The sequence below is a fragment of the Quercus suber genome, unplaced genomic scaffold (assembly GCF_002906115.3).
Source record: "Quercus suber isolate HL8 unplaced genomic scaffold, Cork oak 2.0 scaffold_128, whole genome shotgun sequence".
NCBI classification, from domain to species: domain Eukaryota; kingdom Viridiplantae; phylum Streptophyta; class Magnoliopsida; order Fagales; family Fagaceae; genus Quercus; species Quercus suber.
The window spans coordinates 205,581-217,449 of record NW_027069591.1 but is presented as its reverse complement, the minus strand read 5'-3'; the positions used below and the strand labels follow the sequence as shown (position 1 = coordinate 217,449).

The 11,869-nt window shown below is 35.2% G+C and overlaps 1 protein-coding gene across 1 annotated transcript; it reads right to left on the bottom strand.

Moving 5' to 3' along the window:
- Window positions 1-9,238: 9,238 nt before the first annotated feature.
- LOC111999668 (G-type lectin S-receptor-like serine/threonine-protein kinase LECRK1) lies at window positions 9,239-11,533 on the bottom strand. The gene has a single exon (XM_024031798.2). The coding sequence runs from the start codon at window positions 11,531-11,533 to the stop codon at window positions 9,239-9,241; it is 2,295 nt and encodes a 764-aa protein (XP_023887566.2).
- Window positions 11,534-11,869: the final 336 nt, after the last annotated feature.

Sequence of the window (11,869 nt, the reverse complement as noted above, 5' to 3'; positions counted from 1 at the left end):
AAAGTCATCATGTTCACGAATACATTATTATATTTGAACTTAACTCATATAATAATTGAGTCTAAACTTAAGGCTTGAACTTGGGTTGTTTTCTAAACAAACGAATAAAAAAGTTTTTTTTTTTAGCCGAACTCAAGCTATTCATAAACAACTTGATTCATTTACAGCACTAACTTTGACCAAAAATTATTTTGGTCATTTTAGTTTGAAGTTGATTATTTTAGTCCAATAACTTTTCCCAAAAATCATTTTAGTGCTTTAAATTTGAAGTTGGTCATTTTAGTCTAGTAACTTTGCTCAAAAATAATTTTAGTCCTTTAAGAACTCACTTAGTCGGAAAATGTTGTAAAACCCACTCAAAACTACTAACTTATAGGATTAGAATGATTTTTGGGTAAAGCTATGAACTAAAATGATAATTTTAAACTTAAAAGGACTAAAATGATTTTGAGGTAAAGTTATTGAGCTAAAGTGACAAATTTCAAACTTAAATTATTGAAATGATTTTTTGGGCAAAGTTAACAGTGTTAATTGCATTTTTGCTAAAAATAAACCTAAGATACTTATTAGGATCTCCTAGAAGATTTTTGGGTAAAGTTATTGGACTAAAATGATAATTTTTAAACTTAAAAGGACTAAAATGATTTTGAGGTAAAGTTATTAGGCTAAAGTGACAAACTTCAAACTTAAATGATTGAAATGATTTTTTGGGCAAAGTTAACAGTTTTAATTGCATTTTTGCTAAAAATAAACTTGAGATACTTATTAGGATCTCCTAGAAGATTTTAAACTCAAACAAATTATCAAAATGCCCTTGATTCGCAGGAATTGCAAAAGTACAAATTTGTTTTAGAATATAAAATTGACCATAACTAATAAAATGAAACCAAATTAAAAATTGTTTTAATCCTAAAAGAGTCAAACTTAGACCATTAAAATGACATGACCTTCACTTCAATTGGACTTCTAAGGAGGACCCAATAAAACAATTCTTGAATAGGTGAATTTGCAAAGTAATAGCATATCAATCTTCCATGACTTCATCATTCTCTTCAGATTAGAAGAAACTTGAACTTGAGTTTTAAAGTGTTGAAGTATAAGAACCTTCAAACTTGAAACTTGCATATAAATTCTTCAATCACCTTTGGAATCATCAAGAATAAAGAATCCAAAGGAGAGCATTTTGCAAAAAATGTACCAAAAGCTAATTTATTTATTTTAAGTTCCCAATTTAACAATACACCCCATATTTCATACTCTATTTTACGATACAATATATTAAAATAATCTTTAAAAAATTCTACTTTATAATGCCCCATGCTTATCTCACCCAAAACAAAAACACAATACCCAACTCATGATTAAAAAATTAGAATTAAAAAAAAAATAGAGATTTATTTTTGCATCATGGCTCCATTTTAGCTCCCCAAATATCGGGGTGTTTGTGCATTTTTCTTTTAATAGTGAGTCATTTTACATTTTGGCTCCCTAGATGAGAATGTTTTTACCAATATTCATTTTATGGACCAGTAAATTGATATTGAATTTAAACCCATCTCAACTATACTCATCTCACCTACCCTAATTGAGGCGGGTTTTACGTGTCTCGCATGGCAAATAGGGTGGGAAAGAGGTTAATTTTCTTTGTGCCTGACTTGTTTATATTTATAAACAATTAAAAAATATTTTTTATAGATTTTTTTTTATAAAGTATATAATATATAATTATATATATATATATATATGGGCTCTTAATCTTCAAACATTGAATCTATGGTGTCTATTAGTGTTGTATTATTCAATTTATATTTTTACGTTTTAACATTTAAATATTTTAATTTCTGTATATGTGTTATATTTGAATTGTTTTAATATTTTATTTTTCTGCAATCTTATAGCAAAGGACGTGTCATCTTGCAATTTTTTTAAAGCCTCAATCCAAGGGTAAGTGACACAGAAAGTTTAGTTTCAACTTTCAAGAGGTAATCAATATTTTCGCTTCTAGTTTTACGGTTCCAAGTCTTTAGAAATAACTTTTTAGTTGACTTCCAAGAAGAGTGAAATTTTTAGAAATGGTGATGGCTGGTCTCAAATTGCACAACATGACCTTGAATCACTCTTTTGGAACAACTAGCAGATATCTTGTCCTATGTACGAGTACATTATACATTTATGTGAAAAATATTTTGTAAAAAAATTTGGATAAATTTCACTAAACTACCTGAGATTTGAGCTAATACCAACTAGGTCCAAGACTCCTAAAATATGAACAACTTCATCCGTAAAAGACAAATTCGTTCCCGTCTCCATTAGCACTGTTACTTTAGCCCAAACCTTCTTATGTCCTCATCTTAGACCCAAACCCTTCTCCTCTCTCTCTCTCTCTCTCTCTCTCTCTCTCTCTCTCACAGAATCTGGCTCTTTCTTCTTCTTCTTCTTCTTCTTCTTCTTTTCCTCTCTCACCTATGGCAGCTCCCTCTCTCTTCGCATCACCACCACCATTATTGTTCCTTGCCAATAGCTCTGATTTGGTGCCAAACATGTTTGGGTCTTTGTTTGTGTTTGGGTTTATGTGCAAATGTCAAGGGAATGTTTGGCAAAGACCCATAGCTCCGCCACCACCACTAGTGATGCCACCACCATCGGCGATCTCTATCCTCTTTCTTTGTTCTATTTTACGTTTTTTTTTTCTTTTTTCTTTTTTGGTTTGGGTCTTTGTTGGTTTGAGTCTTGATCAATTTAGGGATTGGGTCTTTTTATGGTGATATAAGGATTTGGTGATTTTTTATTTGGGTTTGAAATGGGTTTTGGGTATACTCATTTGCAGATTTGTGGTTATTTTTTTATTTAGGGTTTGTCTCAAAATGGCACTAATATGGTGATTTTGTTGGTGTATGCATCTGAATCTGTGTGTATGATTGGTAATCTAGGATGATTTTTAGGGGTTTCAAGTTTTAGCATGACAATGTGTGTATGTTTGTGTTCTATGAGATGATGCAGCCATGCAATGTGATTTGTGCTCAAATCCATGCTCATATTAGTGTAATCACAGTGAATAGAACTCAAAGATCTTAGCAAGTAATAAACATTCACTAGAGAAGAGAAATTATGAGAGAAGAGTGTGAAGAGAGGGGTCTGAGATGAGAAAGAGGAGGGACAATAGAGTGTGAGAATAAAGTAACTATGTTAAACGGAGTTAGAGCACTAGCAATAGTGGTGCTAAATAGCTATATAGCTATTTTTAGCATCACTAAAACTCATGTACCCTATAATAGTGGAGACAAAGCAATATTTTTTGGTTCCACAGCTATAGTGCACAGCTATTTTTGGCTGTGCATTGTAGCTGAAAGGTAATTTTTTTTTTAAAAAAAAATTTGCGTTCACACTACTTTTCTTATTTTTTATTCTTTCTTCCGCATTTCATTTTCCTCTCTCTGTGTCTCTCTCCTCACTACCTCCCCATCTCTTATTTCTTGCTCCACAGGCCCATCGCCGATCTACACGAGCCCAGCTGCCACAGACCCATCGCTGCCGACACACGCTTAGCTGCCGACCCACGCTGACCCATCTCAGCCTCTCTTCTCTATTTTCAGCATTTTGGCTTTGTGTTTTGGGCTATGCTTATGCTTTGGGTTTGTGTTTCGGGCTAAGTTTTTGTTTCGGGCATAGGTTTCGGTTTTGGTTTGTGTTTTGGGTATGGGTTTCGGCCTCTCTCTGGTGTTTTGGGCATGGGTTTCGGTTTGAGTTTGTGTTTCGGTCTGATTTTTCTGCTTTCTTTTTTTGTTCTTCTTCACTGGTTTTGATGGGCACGGTGGGGTTGTGGCTGTGTAGTGGTTTCTATGGCTTTGATGGTGGTTGTGGTTGTGTGTTGGTGGTTGAATGAAATATTATTTTATTGTAGTGTTTATATTATTTTATTGTGTTAAAAGTTAAAATAAAACCACTACTATAGGATGTGAGAATGTAAAATAGATAAAGTAACTTTTTGTGGTGCTAAAAAGCTTAAAATTTGGCTCCATTGCTGTGGATGCTCTTAGGGACAAAATTGTCTTTTAAGGACCAAGTTGGTTGTTTTTGAAAAGTTTCGGACCTTGTTGGTATTAACCCAAACCTTAGGGTAGTTTAGTAGAATTTACCCAAAAACCTTTAACAATGTGATTTGAGCGCTTGTCTATTAGGTGTTCGGAAAAATGGCTGAATAAGTTTTAGGCGAAAACATCATTTTGGTCATTAAATTTTGGAATTGTAGTCAATTTGGTCTCTACATTTTAGTAGTAGCCGATTTAGTTCCTATTATTTTTAACATGCAGTCAATTTAGTCCCAACCGTTAATTTTATAACGGAATTGCCTCAAACGGCTTACATAGCTGACAACATACATGGCTAGTAAAATAATAAGAATACATTTAATTATTATTTTAAACAAGCCACAAAAAAAAAAAAATCACATCTAAAAAATAAAATAAAATAAAATAATTGAAGGGTGTGAACTAAAAAAATTTCTCTAGACTTTCTTACACTTTCTTTGCAACCAAACACAACCTAGATTTCAAACCCAAATTTAAAACCAAACACAGTAGGATGGATCTCTGGGAAGCATGGACGGGCCCAGAGGAGCTGCACCCACATCCAACGCAGCGACGCGTGAGGGATGCCGCTGCCCGTATGTCGGGCCGTGTTGCCATTTTTTTTTTTTTTTTTCATGACTTGTGCTGACGCGGCTCAGACTCAGGTAGATTCACATTGAATCGAGCTGATTCGAGTTGACTCGGGCAGTATCGGCCATATCGGGTGAAACCGCCGAAACACACCGTGCCGGCACTAAACAAGAAAATGAAAACAAAAAAAAATGGATAAAACTTGTGACTGACTTCCTCTTGCGCCAGTGAAGATGGAGAGGAAAGAGGTTAGACTGTGATACCAATGGCCTTAACCCTTTTCTTCTTTTTTGCTTTTTCATTTTCTTCTTCCTTTTTTTTTGGCCAAAGCCCTACCTTCTGTTCTGTTTCTTTTTTTTACAAGTTTTGTTTTTTTTGTTTTGTTTTTTTTTTTTTTTTTTTTTTTTTTTTTTTTTTAATTTTTTTATACAGTAAAATGATAGGCTAATTGGAAGTTAAATGCCTTCGTTAACTTTATTTTGTTTTTTGTGCCTCTCTAACCAAACACGTGAGCCAGCCACATCTTCCTTTTTTTTTCTTTTTTCTTTTTTTGGTAATGGGAAGAAGCTACACCTATTTTAATATCTGCCACGTATATCATTTAATTTGTTTTTGGGTTGACCAAATACGTGAGCCACTAAGCCACATCTTTTTATTTATTTATTTATTTATGGGATGCTTCATCTATTTTGAATCTTTGATACCTCTGTCAATAATTCAAGTGTCAAAAACTTTAGTGTGCTTGTTACTATCTATCTATCTATTTATTATTATTATTATTATTATTATTATATGAGTTTTCTATTATTATTATAGGGACTCAATTTGGATTGGACCCAGAAAAAGGATGGGTTTCTAGCCCAACAAGCCTAAACAATAAATTTTTAGAGCGTGAGTGCAAGAACTAGTTCTACGTGACAGAAAAGGTCATGATTACGGTGCAGGCAAAGACACTTCAAGCTAATTGTATGATAAAAACTCTCCTCGGCTAGGTTTCAGGGGGTATCTTCCTGAGTCCCCTCCTTCTTCTCCCTTCCTTTTCCTTTTTTCCTAAAAAGTCCTCTCCAATGTCGCCCACATTCTTCTTATATACTCCGTTCCTCACTCCCTTTTCACCGTACACGTGTAGGTTTCGTTCTTAGGACTCCTTTCTGTCCCATCCAGCACCTCCCGGGACTTTCACTTAGTTGCCATAAGGCTGCTTAATTACTGTTCAGGTATCACCTCTACATTAATGCGGTCAGTAAGTTAGTTGGGAAGCATTTAATGCGGAGGTGGCAGCTCCAGAAGATATTTGTTATCTCCCCTGGTTCTTCCCTTGTTCTACGTTCACTATTCAGTTCTAATGTAACTTTGTGGGGTGCCCTGAATAGTTAGATATACCTTGGACCATGGTATCCGAGATGAGCCTTATCCTCAGACACGGTTTGGGCCACCGCTCTTGACTTCCACCCCTTTTTCTTAGACTGGTCCCATGAAACATTTCTTTAATCATCCTCGGACAAGTGAATGTCCTCGGACTGGGCCGTTGGGCCCCAAGCCCATTTCCCATGGTTCCTATACCCTTTTAGATAACTGGCCCCACAGTTATTATATAATTTTCATACGAATAATTATATAATTTTTATATTTTATTTTTTAATTTAAATAATTTTTTAATTGCCAAGTCCCATCGTACCTGCACCCACCTTTTTCAAAAATTGCTGAGTCTCGCACCTGCGTCCCGAAATGCACCCGTGCTTCATAGTGGATCTATCCCTCTCAGGTTTGTGGGCTTAGCCATGGCTTGCCTCTCTACGAGACCCACCATAACAAAAAACGGTCTCATGTCGACACTGCCACCACCAATTTTAGCCATCACTCCTCATCTCCCTCTGCTTTTCTTATTTATTTTCTTTTTTTAATTTCTTTTTAATTTTTTCCTCTTATTTTTCTCATCCATGACTGAAACTCATTTTGTATTTCATTTTCCTTTTTAATATAAATTTCTCCATTTTGGTTGATATAATGGGTTGGTTTTGTTTTAGTTGTGAGAAATTTGTGTTCGGCTTTATGAAGTGGGGTTTTGGCCTTTGGGTCACTGTTAGTATTTGAGTTTGCTTCTTCCTCTTCGTCTTTGTCTGACCTTCTATGTTGTTGGAGACGTTGAGCTCTTGGGTCCACTTGGTATTCTTTGAGCATATGGATGGTTTTGTTTTTTGTTTGAATGACTATTTCAATGGCTTTTCTTATTTCTTTGATGGGGATTTACAAATGAAATTTCTGGTGAAGAGAGTTTCAATGTATGAGTTGAATTTTTGGGTTTTGGCTGGGTTCGGTTTGTAGAGAAGGTAACATGATATGAGTGTTCTTTGTTGTGATTTCGAAGCATTATTTTCTTTCTTTAAAAATAAAAAGAATTGAGAAATTAATTTTTTGTTGTTTTTAATTTAGACGTTGAAGTGGCATTTTAATTATAGTTTTAGTAGCCATGTCATCATCAACTTGGCTACTTGTGTAAGCCGTTTGTCACATAGACATTTTCGTCAGTGAGTTAACGATAGGTACCAAATTTATTGCATGTTAAAAATAACAGAGATTAATTGACCGCTATCAAACTTATAGACCAAATTGATAGCGACTCTAAAATATAGGGACCAAAATGGTGTTTTTGCCTAAGTTTTAATTGCGTTAACAGCTCCGATTTTATTTTCTCTCCTATTTGTTTGGTTTAGAGTGGAAAAGTGGAGAGAAGGAAAAAATAAGTTTGAATAAATTTACTCATATACCCTTGTTAAAGAATGATGCCCAATTAAAACAAAAAATTGACAAATAACCTCAAAAAGAAGAACAATCTCTCAAATTTATTAAAAAAATAAAAATCATGTCCCAAAAAAAAAACACATCTAGTTAAAAAAAAAAAAAACAAAACTCATGCCCAGCCCATAGAAAATCAAAAGAAAAAAAAAAGAATAGGAAAAAAAAAAAGGAAAGAAAAGGAAACTTTACTGCTAGAAGAAGAAGAAAAAAAAAAAAAAAAAAAAAAGAAAGAAAGGCACGCCTAGACCTTAAAAAAAAAAAAAGAAAAAGAAAAAAAAAGGGCTATGTTTCTGCCTAGAAGAAGAAAAAAGAAAAGAAAAAAGGCAGCCTAGATAATCAAAAGAAAAAAAAAAAAAAAAAAAGAGGCAATGTTGTCAAAAAAAAAAAAAAGCTGAAGCAACATTACTGAGAAGAGGCAAAAGTTATTAGGTCATGAATAAAGTGAGGGATAGGTGAGAGGTTATTGTGTAAAATGTATTTCTCAGCACTTTTTCCTTCTCATTTCCTCCCAAATTGGGAGAATAAAAAAGTGGGTCCAGAGGGAAAACTTTCTCCCCTATTTTCTGTCTTTCCTCAACCAAACAGTAGAAAATGATGTTTTTCACCATATTTTCCTCTCCCTATTCTCTATCCTCCCTATTTTCACCACAACCAAACACACCCTTAAAGGTTTGTTTGGTTGGAAGAGTGGAAAGTGGAGGATAGAAAAAATTTTATTTTCTCTCATATTTGTTTGGTTGAGAGTGGAAAAGTTGAGAGATGGAAAGAATGGGTTTGAATAAATTTACTCATATACCATTGTTAAAGAATGATGCCCAATTAAAACAAAAAAGTGAAGAATAACCACAAAAAAAGAACAATCTCTCAAATTTATTAAAAAAATAAAAATCAAGTCCCAAAAAAAAATCACATCTAGTAAAAAAAAAAAAAAAAAACTCACGCTCAGCCAATAGAAAAACCAAAGAAAAAAAAAAGAATAGGAAAAAAAAAAAAAGAAAAAGGAAAGAAAAGGCAACTTTACTACCAGAAGTAGAAAAAAGAAAAGAAAAAAAAAGGAGTTTTTTGGCTAAATATTGCTAAAATTAAAACATATTTGCGTTATAGGTATTGTTTGAAGTTATTTGTGGAAATGAGGAGAGAGATTGAATTTCGGCAACAGTGTTGAGAAAAAGGAGGAAAGAGAAAAGCCTAATGTCAGGAACAGTAAATCTTGAATTTCGCAAACAGTGTTGCCGAAATTCATCTGCCCAAATTTCCTACGCTGTCCGGATGTGTGAAAAGTGCAATATTGAGTGGGTGCCCAAAAAAAAAAAAAAGTAATTGTGGCAATGGTATTGCCGAAAATGGTAGGGGAAAAAAAAAGTGAATGCGGAAGAATTAAAGAAAAATATATAAAGTGTTACATACACAATATTTTTACAATATTTTCACAACAAATCACAGGTAACTGGTTATTATTAATTCAAATTTAAATTTAATATTGAGATTACTATTTTAATCCAACAATAACAATAAGTAATAACCTGACACTTAGAATTTGTTGTAAAAATATTATAAAAATTGTGTGCACTTCATTTCTTAAAAAAAAAAAAAATTTCAATTGTGACAATTGTATTGCCGAAATACCATTGCCATAGCTAGTAACATATGGACTACATTATGATATCACAGGAGAGCATAAGAACTTTCTTTAACTAAAACATGAACTACTTCATTAATCAGTCAAACAAATTATTGGACATGGTGATTTTGGGTCCTAGGTAGCTACTTGGGTGCAGGGCTCAATTAACTTCCATGGAACTGAGAAAGGATGCAGGACTAGGAGGAGCTGGTATCTCCACTGTCCCTTCCAACATCAGCACCACCTTCTTTATTGGAGGGCGAAGTGATGACTCATCCTGGATGCACCAAAGTCCCACCCTAACCATTCTCTCCAACTTGTTCCTCTCCACCTCTTCATCCTTCACCAGCTTATCCAATTCACCAGCCTGAAAACAATCATAGACCCAATTTGCAAGAACCACTTCATCCTCTGGAAGATCCATATCCACATGCCTTCGACCACATATGATCTCGAACAACATGATCCCGAAGCTGTAGACATCAGCTTTCGCTGTTATGGGCAAATTTCCATGCCACTCAGGTGCAACATACCCCCTTGTTCCTCTAATCCCAGTGTATGTCCTTGTTTGGTTAGGCATCAGCAGCTTGGCCAAACCAAAATCAGCAATTTTGGCACACTTGTGTTCATCCATTAGTATATTTTCAGGTTTGATGTCGCAGTGGATGATCTGGGTCTCACACTCTTCATGTAAATAGAGGATGCCTCGAGCAACATTCAAAGCTATTCTAGTTTTTTCCTCCCAACTTGGCTTTCTTTCAGATTCAAAGAGGAATTTTGCTAGTGAGCCATTGCTCATGTACTCATAGACCAAAAGCCGATTGTTTCCATCATGACAGTAACCATACAACTTAACAAGATTTTTGTGAGAGGTTCTCCCAATTGCTTTCATCTCATTTCGAAATTCTCTTTCACCTTCAGCCACCACATTTTCTAGTCTCTTGATAGCCACCACTCTCCTGCCATTGGGTATGACCCCTTTAAAAACTGTCCCGAAAGCTCCTCTACCCAATTCATCGAAGAAACCATTAGTTGCCTTTTCAAGCTCCGCATATGTATATGATCGTAGAGTAACATCTTCAATCAACCCATCATTCTCAATATTTTTGTTTTTCCAGGCACGATATCTGCAAATGAGAATACTGGTAATTGCAAGAACAATAAGGGCAAAAACCAAAATTGTAACACTGCCAAATAAGATAATTGGCAGATGTTTCTTTCTTTCCTTTCTGATTACTCCTACCTTGATTATAGTCGTCCCTCCTTGATCACCATCTTGCATTCTCCCATATCTTAGAGGAAGCATTTGTTTTCTGCATAGCTGGTCTTTAAATAATACAACGTCACAGTTGCAGTCCATCAAGCAGTCTTCTCTACAGTCAGCTTTGCTTGATGTGATATTTGAATACGCGTTGTCTTCCCAGGCAATACGTTCCAATTCCCGAAGAGCAAATGTGTCTCTATTTTGGCTGATGCAACCATCTGTGCTGAAATTTCTCTTGCAGCCCAAAATCTTCTGCTCCTGGTCAATGAAACCAAAACCAGGAGGACACGTACAAACTGGTTCCTGATCCAGGAGAGTACAATATGAATTTGGGCCACAGAGGCCTATAGGATCACACCTATTGCTAGTTGGTGACCACTCACTTACCCAATCATCACCTTGATTCAAGCTATGAGAATATAATCGCAATATTCCATCAAAACCAATTGTCAAACGATAGACAGTTTTATTAGAAAGGCGACCTATTCCGTGGAAACGCTTTACAATTAAGCCAGTAGTATTGAGCAGGTAAAGACGGCCATTACCATCAAGATTTAAACTTACTTTTTCTCCAGCAGTGGATGTTTCCGAGTTCCAGTAAGCATTCTCCGGTTTTGGATTGCTTGTCGGGTATTGCACCAAGTTCCCATCTCCCTGCATTATAAGTTGAAACTTTCCACTTGCATGGTTTGTCTCAGAAATGCTGGAGACAAGATTCTTGTTCGCCAAAAGACGCTGCCCAGGTAAAATGGTGTCTGTTGGAAAATCGAAACTCTGCCATATGATCATCGAACTTGAATTGTAGAGGACAAAGTTTCCAGTGTCGAGCATGGAAGCTGAGAAAGCTGACTGCTGAGGAGCATTTATTACTGTTGTCTGTAGGCCTTGGTTCTGTGTAAAGATATTCATGCCATCACTACTGAAATTCAAGTTGACATCTTGGGGAAGTGGCGGGTCGTCCCGATTTGCTGTCCATATGACTGTTTTTTGCTGAATTGCTTCCATCCAGATGCCTAATGCAAAGCCATTGTCTTTCTTGTAGAAGCCAACAGCAAACTGGCCAGAACTTGACAACCAATATGAATTTTTTTTTGGAGAGAGGGAAGAGGCCAAGCTAATATTGAGATTTCTTTCTTGAGCAATTGTAGTTGAGAATTGAGTAATTAGGAGGAAAAGAAATATTGCAACCATTTTATCTAAATCTATAGCTCTTGTATGTATTTCTTTTTTTTCCCTTTTCTCTTCTTTGCTGCAATCTTATAGCAAACGGGTCGGTAAGTCATCTTGTACTTTTTCAGGGCTTCAATTAATCCAAGGGTTAGTGACAGAAATTGCAGTCTGAAGTGGTAGTCAATATTTTTGTTTCTAGTCTTATGGTCAGCCAATACAGTCTATAGACTCTATACAAGTAGAAATATCAATATTAGGAACAGACCTCAGTATTCCCATATAAATAAATTATCTGACCTTTTTTACAAAGTCTTTAAAGAGATAAATTAGTTGACTTCCAAGAAGAATAGAAATTTT

What these genes read in the sequence shown, in the direction of transcription:
- LOC111999668 (XM_024031798.2), bottom strand. Translation starts at nt 11,533, where the DNA reads ATGGTTGCAATATTTCTTTTCCTCCTAATTACTCAATTCTCAACTACA.